This window comes from Dendrobates tinctorius, unplaced genomic scaffold (assembly GCF_039654945.1).
Source record: "Dendrobates tinctorius isolate UK_male_01 unplaced genomic scaffold, ASM3965494v1 ptg000086l, whole genome shotgun sequence".
NCBI classification, from domain to species: Eukaryota; Metazoa; Chordata; class Amphibia; order Anura; family Dendrobatidae; genus Dendrobates; species Dendrobates tinctorius.
Genome location: NW_027361754.1, coordinates 70,358,330 through 70,373,831, shown reverse-complemented (window position 1 = coordinate 70,373,831; position 15,502 = coordinate 70,358,330). Strand labels below are relative to the sequence as shown.

General features: G+C 43.4%; 1 protein-coding gene across 3 annotated transcripts in view; it reads left to right on the top strand.

The window, feature by feature from the left end:
• Positions 1 to 15,502, top strand: part of VPS13D (vacuolar protein sorting 13 homolog D) — a 438,357-nt gene that overhangs the window by 314,654 nt on the left and 108,201 nt on the right. For all 3 annotated transcript variants that reach the window (XM_073585587.1, XM_073585586.1, XM_073585585.1), the window contains one exon: positions 1,586 to 1,753. In XM_073585587.1, the coding sequence (XP_073441688.1) occupies positions 1,586 to 1,753 (168 nt within the window). The remainder of the gene's footprint in view (positions 1 to 1,585; positions 1,754 to 15,502) is intronic.

Here is a 15,502-nt window from a genome sequence, read left to right as displayed (position 1 = left end):
ATGGATGCGCATATGTGCGCACTGGCATGCTCATGTATGCGTTTTTTTGCATATGCGTTTTTTTTTTAACCATGGAATTTAGGGGTTTGGGTTAGAGTTAGGGTTAGTTAAGGGGGTTTAGGGTTAGGGTTAGGGTCAGGGTTAGGGTTGGGGTTTGGGTCAGGGCTAGGGTTAAGTATGGTTTTGTTAAGGGTCAGGGTTAGGGTCAGGATTAGGGTTAAGTATGGTTTGGTTAAGGGTTAGGGTCAGGGTTAGGGTCAGGGTTAGGGTCAGGGTTAGGGTTAAGTATGGTTTTGTTAAGGGTTAGGGTCAGGGTTAGGGTCAGGATTAGGGTTAAGTAGGGTTAGGGTCAGGGTTAGGGTCAGGGTTAGGGTTAAGTATGGTTTTGTTAAGGGTCAGGGTTAGGGTCAGGATTAGGGTTAAGTATGGTTTGGTTAAGGGTTAGGGTCAGGGTTAGGGTCAGGGTTAGGGTCAGGGTTAGGGTTATGGTCAGGGTTAGGGTCAGGGTTAGGGTTAAGTATGGTTTTGTTAAGGGTTAGGGTCAGGGTTAGGGTTAGTTAGGGTTTAGGGTTTGGGTTAGGGTTAAGTATGATTTGGTTAAGGGTTAGGGTCAGGGTTAGGGTCAGGGTTAGGGTTAGTAAAGTCATGGTTTGGGTTAGTGTGAGGGGCCACCTAATGTTGGAAAAAAACGCAAACGCGGTAAAAACGCACTAAAAACGCATACAAACGCATAAAAACGCTGCGTTTTTTTCATGCATGCTCATAAAAATGCTTGAAAAAAACGCAGCAGTTGTATGCTTTTGTATGCGTTTTTTCAATGCGTTTTTTTGCGGGAAAAACGCGCTGCAAAAAAAAGCAAGTGTGAAACTAGCCTAAGGATTAGTAATAAGTGAGTGTGCTCGAACAAGGTGTTATCCGAGCATGCTCATGTGCTAATAGACTATCTTCGGCATGCTCGAATACTGCGTTCATGTCCCCCACCCCTGCATGTCATTTGGCTGGTCGACAGCCTCAACACATGCAGGGATTGCCTAACAAACAGACAATCCCTGCATGTGCTGCGGCTGTTTGGGATTCTCAAAAAATGGCAACACCAACTTTTTTTTTTTTATTTACAAATTTCTGAATTTTTGTCCTCTTTTTTAAAAAATGCAAATTTGTTATTACTGCAATCAAACTGACCTGAAAAATGATGTTTCCAGGTCATTTTTACACTGCATAATAAATACTGTAAAGCCAAAAACCACAACTCAGCGGCTGAAATGTGTGGGGTTTTTTTTTTTGTTTTTTTTTTTTTGGGGGGGGGGGTTATTTCATCATATACTGCACTTTTTTAAGTACATTATATGGTAAAATAGATGGTGTGATTCAAAACTACAACAGGTCCCTAAAAAAAGGCCTCATATGGAGATGGAGAGATAACAAAGTCCTGGCTCCTGGAAAAAGGGGAGGGAAAAGTGGCAAAAAAAAATAAAATTGATCTTAAAAGGAAGGGGTTAAAATATGAGTGCACACATCTGAGCAGGTGATGGCGCTGCAGAGTCACAGTTGTCTGACTAACCTCCTTGTTTTTATTGTCTCAAAGGAGTTGCTCAGCCAAGCGGCAAAGATTTTGGGCTCTGTAGATTTCCTTGGCAATCCAATGGGCCTGTTGAATGATGTGTCTGAAGGAGTATCCGGTCTTATAAAATATGGAAATGTTGGCGGCTTAATCCGAAATGTCACACACGGCGTTTCCAACTCTGCTGCAAAGGTACTCGTCTGCACTTTATTTATGGAGGGAGTCACCAGAGATGCCCTGTCTGTTTTACCGATCTGTATCACGGGGCTTAGGAGTTTACCGGAGGACTCTACCGTATGGGCCATATGTCACTGTCAGTCCCTGGAAGCGCACTAGGCTCCAACATTCCGGCTCCCTCCAAGCCGAAGATTAATATTTTAGTAGCACAGCTATGAGTGCAGGCCTGTTTAAAAATTCAGTATAGTCAGCGATCAGGTAGTGGACATTACGGGAATGGAGGCAACAACCGGCAGTGGGTGGCTATAATGTGCATAGACCTTATTTCCATCTGTGTTCATTATGAAGAGCACAGTATTCATATCCTCCTCTTAAAATGGCTTCCTATTTTATAAAGTGGCTAGGATATACCAACAATTTATGATCAAAGTAGACCTGGGACCCGCCATGAGTCTAAAATTAAGAGGAATGCAACACTACTATGATAACTTTGCACCCTTCACTATTTTTCCTTTGCTGGCCACTACTGTTGATCGAACACTGAAGTGCTCATGTGCTCGGTACTCTAACAAATCGGATCCTCGGATATACTTGACTCGAGAAGTGAGCATAATGGATGTGAATAGCAAACTTGAGCATTTTTCTGGAAGATTGAAAAATCCCCCCTCTCTCTCTCTCGTTACGGGGATGTGATACTCTGCACTTCTCGATCAAGCACCCCAGTGCTCAATCGCGTGTCTGGCAGTGCCGATCACGCTCTCCCATTGCTACTGGCCACCCTTTGTAAATATAGAAATCTCAGTTGCATTCTAGATGCCAGGGTGGTAACACAAGTTGTGACCAACCCTACAAAGAAAGACCAACTCCAAAATACATGAAAACATAGACGAATAATAAAGTGAAAAAATGTACAAATAGTATTAAAAATGACAATAGAATAAAGTGACGAGATGCATAAACAACACATACAGCAAGGTCATACATCATGGGAAATGTCATGACTAGATATCAATCCCCATGGGGAGTAAGGCAAAAAGTGTGCAAAGATATCAGTTAATGCACCCTGGTCAGCCCTGTCCCAGTCCATAATAAGTGCATAATAGAAAATAAGTGTAATCAAGTATTGGGTGTAGGCGAGGGGCAGAGCTTACCAAGGATAGGTGGCTAACCAAGAGTCGGATGGCAGGACCCCAATGCGCGTTTCGCATGTTCCAAACACCGCTTTCTCAAGTGGATTGGCCATCCTTTGTGCAGGAAACCACAGCACCAAACCAACTGCATGGAGCCACGCTGAATTTCTCTGCACAGCCCTCATCAACCTGTGCTGTTTGGATAGGGTTTGGCTGTAGTTTTCTCCAGAGTGAATATCCAGGGGTTGAAACAGTGGAGAAAATGCAGGATCAATTGTCTAATTATTAAAGAATTTTTTTCTAAAAACTCAGCTGTACTCCCTTCTGCTGCTCTAACCTTTCCTTTCCGCCACCCGCTGTTCAGGTCTTGTTGACCATCTGAAAGGTGACGTCACAATTACATCTACTAAACTTGTGACCGCTGCAAGTAATCCCTGTACTCTTTCTCTCAATGAGCTGCTGACATCTGTGATTAGCTGCAGCGGTTATATGCATTGTAGTTGCAGCATCAAACTGTCAGCAGAGACCTGGACAGCAAAAGCGCGGTAGCGATGGAGCAAGAGAAGGGAGTACAGGTTTTTTTTTGTAACCTCTTTTGAAAAAAAGAGAAATCTTATTATGAGGTAGAGCAACTGTTAATACAGTCGTTGGGTCCACATTTGGGATACATTTGCATGTCATCGGCAGCACATTCCCGATCAAACCTGGAAGTTGTGCTGCTGACCACAAAAGATTTTCTGGGCTTGTGCGTGCTCGATTATGAGCATTGTGTGTAGAATAGTTGGGTATACAGTAATAAGAAATGTGGATCACATCAATGTCTATGTGTATTAGGCCTTGGCATGTGGATATTGTATAACTGTGTATTCCAAACAGATTTGATATTAGATGAGAGGTTTTTGAAGAAAGATGGAGAATGAAGTGTTTTAAGTAAAAGGGTTCTGAAGAAATCCGTCCATATGTCCCCACAAGGGTGAAAAGAGAGAAATAGGATATGCTATATTACTGTGAGGTCTATATTTTCCCATACCCTAAAAGATTAACGTTATATGACTGGAGGGAACAGAGGGCTTTTGAGCAATGGTACAGGGGTAAATGACGGCCCGTGAGTGAGCTAAATATTTTACGTAGTCTCATACATAAAGGAGTGTTCAGTTTTCTAGTAGGTTGTAAAGTTCAGCACACAGAGTTCATCTAGGAGTAGCCTGTATATAGTGAAGCTCGCTACCCCGAGAATCAAATCCTTCCAGAGAAACATTGGCTTCATTGTCCTCAGAATATGTTCTGGGACCAAAAAGGGAAAGGCTGATAAAATCTAAGGATCAACATTTTCTAAACCACGAAATGGAGAAGCTGTTAGGACTTTTTCTAAATTTACAGAAATGGACTGATGGTTCTAGGGTTATGGTAAGCTGAGTATTAATATGGCGGGGGTGTGCCAAAATAGTCCAGGTGCTTCAGTGACCACTGAAACGGTGACGCTGGATTGAAGTTGAATGTAGTGTAGACACAAAACTAACAGCGAGATCCATGGCCGGCCATTTGCTAAATATATCAAGCCATTCTAAATTGCGTAGTACAATTCTTCGAGCTACAATTTTTACTCTGACATTTTCAGACGTGACCATAGTTAACACCGTATCCCAAACTGCCTTCCTCCATTGCAGAGTCTGTTTGGTTTAGAGATCCATGGCTAAAACTTGCCATACACATTAGACGTATGTCGGCCGGAACCATTGTTGATGGTTTTGACCAACAGTCTAATGTGTTTAGGAGTGCTAGCCACATGATGGGTTGTGCATGATCTCGATCAGGCACGTCTGATTTCAGACTGCTGATCGCATTGCTCTCCCTGAGATAAGTGACCGGTCCGAGGTGTCAGCCGGCAGCTTTCTCATAGAGAACACAGGAGGGCTCAGCCGAGCGATCATCCTGTGTATGGAAGAGTCGGCTTAGATGGCTGTCAGCCAAACGATCTTTCGGCCAACAGCCATCAAATGTGTATGGCTGGTCTAATATATACAGGAGTGCGCCCCCATTCAAACATCATACTCTTGTCTGGCATATGTCTAAGCTATAGTCATTAAGAATGTCACTGTTATCTTCATGTTCTTCACCAGGCTTCTACTTGGGAAACATTTTGTTGAAGAGAGAAGGAACAGGACATCCTGTAGAATTTCCTCTGGGAAACTGGGCCAGTCCTTATCTGTCTGGTCTTCCAGCGTAGACTGTAGACAATATGTGATGAGGCCTGCATCAAGGATAGATCCACTGTATAAAAAACAACACAACTTCCATTTCATTGTCAACACCGTAATGAGCAAAATAAGTAAAATGCAAGACATTGAGCAATGGCAGAATAGTGCGCACGAAAGTGTTGTCTTTGGCTACTCAGACAAGCCAAAGTTCCCGTTATTCTGATTGTGGCTGGCTAGAAAAATGACTTCATGCCGGTCAGATCCTCCAGTGTGTCCGAGCGCTAATATAGTAATGGGTCCTGAAGTTCCTGCAGGAGACATTTGTATTTGGAGGTGACTTTGGAGACAATCACTTGCCACTAGAGTTCATTATTTTGTGTTTCTTCGCCAATAGCCTGTGAGACCTCGATGAGGGGGACCCAGAGGGAAAAAAAAGTATTTTTTTTTTTTTTATGTGGGGGGGGGGGGGGGGGGTCGCCATATTCTTTCAAAGAGTTTATTAATTCTGCAAATATATAAACTACCGTAGTATAAAAAATAACTAAATAGAACCATAGAAATGTAATATTGCTGTAATCGTTTCGATCGAAAGAATAAAGTTAACTTATTTATGCAGCGCAGCGAATAGCAGAAACATTTAGACAGAAAAATAAAACTGTAGAACAATTGCTGTCTTGTTTATATTCCTTTTTAGAAAGGGTTAATAAGTTAGGTGTGCCCCAAAATGATGCCACTGGCAAAGGCAACCCATCCTGAATTAAAAAAAAAAAAAAACCCTTGTATGACTACATTGCTAAAAAACTAAAGTTATGGCTCGTGGAACAGCACAGTAAAAAAAAAATGAAGTAAAAAATATATAGCCTGTCATAAAGGCCAAAAAATTACTGTGATGCCAAGAGTTTAAAGAAACCTATAAATAAGCTATGTCATTTTGAAGACCTTCAGGCACCATCTATTCATGAAGTAGCTAATGTGCGTAAATGGTATTGTCTCTAGTTTGGGTGGGTTTTATCATTAGAAGCAGATTTCTGTCGTGTTGTCCTGGTTTCGTTTATTCACTTTTTATTCCCTTTAACTTTTTAAAGACCTGAAGACTCTTAAAAGACTGCATGAGTTGGAAGCATAAGCTGTTTATGGGTTGTATCTGGTTTGGCCATTTTATGACTTTTTTTTCTCCGTTTTATAGTGATGATGTTTATGCCGGTAATGGCTTTTCCATGTATCCTAGTGCACGCAGTGGGTAAAATGCCTTCTTTAAGTGAAGAGATTCAGCATATTTAAATTGGCACACAAGGGCAGGTTAAATAAAGTTCACCCTACTTGGATTTAGCTCGGCTGTCTCTCTCTCTCTTTTCTTCTATTATATCTTCACATTTTAACATTTTCCACTTGGATTCTCATCCGATTAAACTAGGATTTGAATAAGGATGAGTCACTTTTTTGGGATGCAGTCTTTTTTGACTTTATGGGTCCTTAATCCAAATTATAAAACCTTCTGTATTTTACTGTTTCTAAATGTGTCAAATTATTGTTTTCAAAAAGTCAGGACAGCACAGCTGAGCTTTTAATTGTTTGAGATGAACTCTGGAGAAATAATACTGAGCTCTGGGCGCTACCGGTTGTGGAAGTTCAGATGGAATTACAAAGTGAATCCAGCGGAATGGAGAGTAAATGAATATTTTATTCTTAAACAGTATAACAAATGGGCATGAAGTTGGAGGTATAAAGTTCATTCCACTACACCTTTCAACTCTGGATAGGTGACTTCATCAGGCACCAAACCCATCTAGATCTTTTTGCACCTGGAGGTGGCATGTTTGTACTTTTTTTTTTCCCCCTAGCTCAGACTGCGGAGATCCATATGTCTTAAACAGTGCCTTCCTCCCTCCCACCAACCCCGTAATAGAACACAGCCAGGCCTAGATAGGTTTAATCAGGTTGATCACAGTTTATTAATTGCAAAAGCAGAGAAAGACAATTACATTTCATAACGGGCTCATAGCCGAGGTCCTGTCCACGATCGACAGGCGAGCTGGCCAAAGAGCGGTTACGAACCTTTGCCCTCCTCCCCATCTTCCGCCACAGAGGATCATGTGTATGACCTACTCAGGAATCTGACCCCCACCCATCCAACATTAGGGCCTGTTCGACTCCGTCCTGCAAGCCGTACAAAAATATAGCGAGACCAGTGTCCATTAGGTGAACTCCGTCCGGTCTCATTAGTGCCAAGTTATCGCCTTCCAGCTGGTGGTGACGAACCACAATACCACATTTACTCCTCACGAATTTCAACATTCGCACGTTGATCTTTCTCCTTGCGCACTCTATGGCTTTTTCATCTCTTGCTCCACGCCATACGGCTCATGGTACTATCTTTGACCTCACCAATACCATATCTGTGAGTAAACAGGTAAAACATTCAATGTCTGTTGTCATTATTGTGTAGAGTTTGGGGATTTTGCTTTTGTTAAGATCATTGCCGCCAGCGTGTATCACTATTATTACCGGGTGTTTAGCCCTCCTGGATCACCTGTCGCTATTGCAGTCCTCTGATACCTTTCCAGTTGACTTCTAGACTCGGGAAGCCTAGTTTTTTTCCTCAATGCCGAAGCTTGGCCCGTTTTGCTGCCCAGTAGACATATGAATGTCCTAAAACCCAAACTTCTACGCCTGTAAGATACAAATTGTGTTACTTGAGTAAATCAGGACTTATATATCTGACGAAGCATGCGGATTTCCATCGACCCATTCTCTGCACTTCGGCCTCCGATATCCTGCCCTTGCTGCTTCGGTGGCTGCCCCAATTCACAAAGAATGCATCCCGTATTCCTTCGGATTAGCGCCGTTTTTTTCGAAGCATAGCTTGAAAATTGCCTGAAATTGATACTTGATAAGAGGGGAACCATCTGTATCTGAGAGAAAAAATGTGCTTGCGTGTCTTATTAACCCGTAGCGTTTGACTGTTTTTAGTGGGCATACTGGGCCATCTGCTGAGTTAACCAGGACCCACAAGCCCCGACCGGTGAGATCGCACCTGGATTTTCGCACTCAAATGTGCAGAGCGTCGCTGCATATGACTATGTCCTCAATAATTAAACAGCCTTCCAACGCTGTTTTTGACCGCGGCAACAACTTGCTAATGTGCAGTGCGAGGAAAATAGCAAAAGCGAAAGCTGCTGATGTGAGGATTGCCACGTATTGCGACTTGCATGCCGATGTGGATATTGAAATAATGTCATGCAGTAATCTCAATGAAATGGGGCGATGACATTCCTGACTCAGTTGAAGCCTTTTCCAGCCTTTAAATTGCCTGTTTGATGAAAAAGAACTTTGCTGCATCAGCCCACCCCAATAGTTGAAAGAAAAAGTCTATTCCCGATAATTGACATTGCGCCGGTGTACCTGAAGCCCCTCTTTCCATGAGCTGAACCAAAAATTCCATCGTCTCTTCGCCTCTTGCTCAGTTGCACTTATCAACGGGCCTACCCTGAATTAAAGAGCGCCACTCCTCCCAAGCCTTACCATAGACCTGCCAGATAGCCGGTGTAACAGAGGCACGGATTAAGGGCATCAGTGATTGGCCACTGTGTCCCATAGGGATGGAGGACACTGGATACCAGATGGTTGCGCATTGGGGAGAAGGACTCTGAAGACCTGCCAATCGGAAGATAACAGTGAGTTAATGAGATTATCGTCTGCCTCTGCCACTAATGTGGCTCGACACCAGATGTTGTTTTTCAAACATAGCAGCGCTAGCCGGCGTAAAAGAGCGAGTATGGGCGAGGATGTAGATGACATATGGTTTAAGCTCTTTGAGTTTCTGATATTTTTCATTTGAAATCGAATGTTTGCGTTTCTCAACTGAGTACCCCATAGCTCCACTGGTGCTTCTATTGCAAAGATTTCCCACAGGCCTGGATTGCTGCAAAACCTTCTCTGTTACTCACCCCTACCACAAGCCCTAGGTCCTTGCTTGATGTTTCTTTTGCCATGACACATGTATGGCCATTGTAGGTTTGCAAGAACGTCTTCCAGACTAACAAGTCTGCTTTTAACGGGCGAGTAAGCCTAATTCTGTGGCCCGGCTGGGAAATGCCCTTGGTTTCCAACGCTAGTTGGCAATTACGCGGCTAGAGAATGTCAGCAGACCCAGCAGGGACTACATCTGTTGGAGGGTGACTTTTTTAACTTCACAGGAAACCTTCCAACATCTGCAGTGTTTTCTGTATTTTTTCGGCGGGTAAGCGAAATACCATCGAATTGGTGTCTAATTCGATGCCAGTTAAAGGCAGTACATTACATGGTCCAACTGTTTTTTCGGGTGATAGCAGTGCGCCGAAATGCTGTGATATAAATTTAAATTTTTCAAGGAGGAAGGAGCAGAGTTTAGAATTTTTGGGGCCGACAAACAAAAAATCGTCAAGGTAGTGAATCAGAGAATTGCTGCCTGTTTCGTAACGGACTACCCATTCCAGGAAAGTGCTGAATAGCTCTAAATAGTGACACAAAATGGAACATCTCATCGGCAAGCACATATCAAAATATTAGTGCTGGTCCACCTTGCAACCTACTAGGTGGAAGTATTCAGGGTGCACAAGTAAAAGGCGAAAAGCCGATTCTATGTCTGATTTAGCTAGCAGGGCGCCGGGCCCGGCTGTGCGGACTAATTCTGCCGCCTTGTGGAAAGACGCGTATGTCACAGAAGCTGCCTCTGGGGAAATAGCATCATACGAATTCGCCTTTTTGGTGTGACAATTTGATTTTTTTGGTTCAAAATTTCGGGGAATTCGCGAGAGGATTTTAGGTTGTCAGCCAGGGTTGGTGTTTTACTGAATTTGTAGAGTATAAAAAAGCCATCTGTAAAACTGAAGTGTAGTTGCCGTGCCGCTTCTTTATTGGGGTAGAGGTCTACCTCGTGGGCACTGTATTTGCCTGACGAATACCCCTTGCTGCTGGGTGTGTTCCCCTCCCTCCCCCAGCAAGCTGAGCAGTCATGGCTATATCTGCATATGTGGGTGCTTGTGTGTTATATAATATATAAAATATACACACACATATACACAGTGGGGAAAATAAGTATTTGATACAATGCGGATTTTGCAAGATTTCTCACCTACAAAAAATGAAGAGGTCTGTCATTTTTATGATAGATACACCTCAACTGTGAGAGACAGAATCTAAAAATAAAAACCAGAAGATCACATTGTATGGTTTTAACATAATTAATTTACATTTTATTGCATTAAATAAGTATTTGCTCCCCTACCAACCAGCAAGAATTCTGGCTCTCACAGACCTATTAGTTTTTCTTTAAGAAGCCCTCCTAATCTGTACTCATTATCTGTATTAATTGCACCTGTTTGACCTCGTTACCTGTATAAAACATAAATGTCCACACAATCAATTACACTCCAACCAAAATTGTAGATCTCCACAAGGCTGAGATGGGCTACAGGGCAATAGGCAAGCAGCTTGGTGAGAAGGCAACATCTATTGGCACAATTATTAGAAAATGGAAGAAACACCAGATGACTGTGAATCTTCCTCGGTCTGGGGCTCCCTTCAAGATCTCTCATCATGGGGTAAGGATGATTCTGAGAGAGGTCAGGAATCAGCTGAGAACTACATAAGAGGACCTGATCAATGACCTGAAGAGAGCTGGGACCACAGTCTCAAACATTACCGTTAGTAACACACTAAGCCATCATCAATTAAAATCCTGATAATTCAGAGGAGGCATGGGAGAAGGTTATATGGTCAGATGAGACCAAAATAGAACTTTTTTGTATCAACTCCACTTGCAGTGTTTGGAGGAAGAAGGATGAGTACAACCCCCAAGAACGTTTTCCCAACTGTGAAGTATGGTTGTGAAAAATCATACTTTGGGGTTGTTTTTCAACAAAGGGGAAAGGACAACTGCACCGTATTGAAGGGAGGATGGATGGGGTTATATATTGCAAGATTTGGGCCAACAACCTGCTTTCCTCAGTAAGAACATTGAAGATCGCTTGTGGCGCTGTCTTCCAGTATGACAATGACCTGAAACCCACAGTCAGGGCAGCTAAGGAGTGGCTCCGGAAGAAGCATTTCAAGGTCCGGCCTGGAGAGGCCTAGCCAGTCTCCAGACCTCAACCCAATAGAACATCTTTGGAGTGAGCTGAAACTCAAAGGTGCCCAGCGACAGCACCGAAACCTGTTCTGGAGAAGATCTGTATGGAGGAGTGGGCCAAAATCCCTGCTGCAGTGTGTGCAAACCTGGTCAAGAACTGCAGAAAATGACCTCTGTAATTGTAAATAAAGGTTTCTGTACAAAATATTAAGCTCTGTTTTTCTATTGTATGAAATACTTATTTCATGCAATAAAATGCAAATTAATTATGTAAAAATCATACAATGTGATTTTCAGTTTTGTTTTTTAAGATTCTGTCTCTCACAGATGAAGTGTACCTACGATAAAAATTACAGACCTCTCTATTCTTTGTAGGTGGGAAAACCTGCAAAATTAGCAGTGTAACAAATACTTATTTACCCCACTGTATGTGTATCTATGTTTGAGTGTACCGTATTTTTCGGACCATAAGATGCACTTTTTCCCCAAAAAATTTTGTGGGAAAGTGGGGGGTGCGTCTTATGGTAGCAATTTATTTATATCCGTCCATGGCTGGTGCGGGTGCTGCGGGGCTCTGTGCTGCGGTGGTGGCAGCGGACTGTGCTCCGGTGCAGGGGTAGCGGCTCTCTGTGTTCCGTGGGGGGCACCGCCGGCATTTCCTCGAAGCCCGGAGGCCCCCGCACATGCGTTGCTGGCTGCCGCCATGTTGCGGTGGCCTCCAGGAACATGGACGCCGGGAAGATGGCCGCCGGTCCGGGGACGACGCATGCGCAGGTTCAGATCTCGTCCCCAGATCTCGGGAGACGAGATTCAAATCTCCGGGCATCGAGGAAATGCCGGTGGAGCCGCCGCCACCCTCACCCCACAGGGCCCACCTGCCCCAGCCCAGCTGCCCCAGCCCAGCCCACCTGCCCCAGCACAGCTGCACCAGCCCAGCTGCCCCAGCCCAGCACAGCTGCCCCAGCCCAGCTGCCCCAGCACATCCCAGCTGCCCCAGCACAACCAACCTGCCCCAGCACAGCCCACCTGCCCCAGCACAGAGCCACCGCACCAGCCTGGACCACTGAAGGACCCCTGTGACCACTCCTCCACCTGTGCCGGATCCCTTCCCAGGTAAGCTGAATTCGGACTGTAAGACGGACCCCCATTTGACACATTATTATTTTTTTCCCTATTTTCCTTCTGAAAATTGGGGTGCGTCTTATGGTCCGGTGCGTCGTATAGTCCGAAAAATACGGTATATATTTATATATAATATAAAACGTAGTGTATTATGTAGTAAGGAGGACATGAAAAAGTTCCTGCATCTTTCCTAATTGTTAATCAAAATGTGAATTATTTTATCAGGGCAACTGGACTCTGATACAACCCATAATGGCCACTGCATTATTTATTTTGCAACCTAATTCATTACTCTGGCCCAAGACATTGTAACACAGTGGTAACCGAAGAGGTTTTCGCAAGAGAGAGATTGAAAGGAACTCTGGTGCCATTTTAAATAAATTCTGATGATTTGGAGATTTCCTGCAGTATAAAAGGGAAAAAGATTTATCTCTGGGAGATTTTGTTCCATATTAGAATGTGAGAGCGTTAAGTGTGTCTAAGGAGCTTATAAAATATCTGCGCTTTCATGTGTCCCATGCAGAGCTAATCAACATCTGTTCAGATATCCAGGATAAGGCCCATTTGGGGCAAAGTATCTCTCCATTATGTTCAAAGGAACGTATAGTATAGCATTTCATTTTTTTGCGCAACAGAAGGTGTATGTTAAAGCAACAGTTCTGCATCTGTGCATGTGGCTTATTAGTGACTAATCCGCCTCTTCATGGTTCACGTTACTTTTTCATAGAATACTGTACTGTGTGAACAAAGATTTTTTATTTTTTCAGCACTTCACATTACAACTCCATAGGTTTATTTTATGCCGTTCCACCCTTTGCTGGAAATGTTTGCATATTGCCTTTTAAGTGGTTTTAGTCAATGCATTTGTTGGTGACTCAAAAAGAGTTAATCAGTTTACAGCCCCCCCCCCCCCCCCCCCGCCACCCTCTGACAAGATAATAACAGAACTAACATTTTACCCAATACCTTGATCCCTTTATCTCTCATCAGACATCAGTTTTTCTCCCACCAACGCTATCCGTGGCTTTCACAAACGCATACCTATTATATTCTGGAGCTCTTCACATGTCCATGATTTTCTTTGCAACAATGATACTCACAGAATGACACAGACTTGTTCAATTTTGAACCAAGTCTCGGATCAAACTTGCCAATGCAAAACTATACATTCTTGAAAAAAAAATTGGATGCCTTCCATATGCTGTCCATCCTCACGACCTGTTTGGTAGAGAACCTTGTAAATCTCCATTTGTTCCACTTTTTCATCTGAGAAAAGCTGATGAAACTCTCATGATAAAAAACTGACCCTCTGACCAAACTCTCATAAAACTCATATGTACTTCCAGCTCCCATGGGCTTGTTTATATGTTCATGTATATCCATCCAAGATTCTGGCCCCCCTGTTGTAAGTGTCTCCATCCAGAACACTTATGCCATATAGACAGGACACACTATGAATGTTCAATAGATGAAGGAGGATCACAAATATATCTTCAAAAATGGGCTTCATGCACACTTAAATAAATGAGGAGGTGGCTGCACATGCGCAGCTTTCTCTGTTTTTGTCAATTTGAGCTCTGATAATTGCCGACAAAGTGCACACAGTGATTTTCAGACACTCCTGTCTATGTACCAATAAGGTCCTAGATGAGACACCCTGTGTCAGACTATGCAGGGATGACCCTACCAATTGGTAATGCTCACTTGTTAACTTATTCATTCATTTCTAATAAAAGGATGCTACCAGAAATGCTCCAGAATTATTTTTTGGGCATAACAAGTCTTTATTAAAACAGACATGTCAGAAGAGGTGGTATATGCTTTGTAGCCATACAATATTATTAAGAGCAATCAATGATGCTCAGACTCAGTGACGTGGGGTGGACATGGACTTAGGCCTGTTTCACACTTCAGTTTTTTGTCATCAGTTAAAATCTGCCAAAATGTCGGAAAGCGGATCCGTTGTCAACTGAAGTGAAGGGATGTCAGCGGTCCGGTTTTTTGACGGATCCGTTGGCTGAAGAATTTTAAAGGAACCGCAGTCCGGGGACGAGAGAGAGAATGAATTTCAGGGTTAAATCCCTGGCTGACTTCCTTTCTCCGGGCATGCGCACTGTAAAATGTGGATCCTACAGCAAAAAAAAACATTGCAGAGTCCGTCCAGGCATGCCGGAGGACGCAAACATTTTGGCGACTCCGCAAAAAACGGATCCAACGGATGGCCATCCGTCAAGATCCGCCGGTAATGCAACTCAATGGGGGAAAAAAAACGAATCCGCCAAAAAAAATGGCGGATCCGTTTTTTTCTAAAACTGGTGGATTTTGACTGATGGTCAAAAACGGAAGTGTGAAAGAGGCCTTATAGGGTAGTTATGTATTTGTACTAAGGATACCCTCTTTTTTTTCCTTCTGGAAGGCAGCTCATTTTCATTGTTTTCCCATTGGAACATTGTCTGCGTCTACAGTCTTCTAGGATAATTCTTCTTGCCAACCAGTACCCTACTTAGCACTAACAAGGAGCAAGAACCCCCCCCAATAGAAAAGTGTCTTGTTGGACTACTATTCATAGTTTTGTTTCAAGGGTCCCCTGAGGAAGCCGACACGAAACGCGCATAGGGACACGTGTAACATCCACAACCGTGAATATGGGTAAGAGGCCGCTAATGACATGATCTCTCTCACCACTTTTAGGGATAATATTTTGATGGTCGCTGACCTTTATAAGATGTACAGCATACATCTGACAAGGAGCAAGAACCCCCCCCCACACACACACACACCCCTCAACAGAAAAGTGTCTTGTTGGACTAATATTCATAGTCGTCTTTCAAGTTTCTTTTAAAAGGAGTCTAAGTATAATCTTAGCACACAGCCTTGTAAGACTTATATCCAATATAAAAATCATAACATTAGTCTTCTAATTGCTGCCTTCATTCTACAGAAACTGAAGGTTAATCAAATTTGCAAACTGGAGTGCTCGGTACACCCTTGGTGTGGCCGAGAGGCTCCATGCACTGTCCTGCCCACTGGCTTTATGTGCCCTTCCTCCCTCACTGGTTATTAACAGTGCTGACTTGCCTGGAAGAGAGCACAGTCTGTAGAAAATGCTCACATCAGCGCTGTCAATCGGTGTAGAAGGAGGAGGGGGGGGCGGATACAAATCCAGTGAGACGAACAGGGCAATGAGGCTCTTGGCCACACCCGG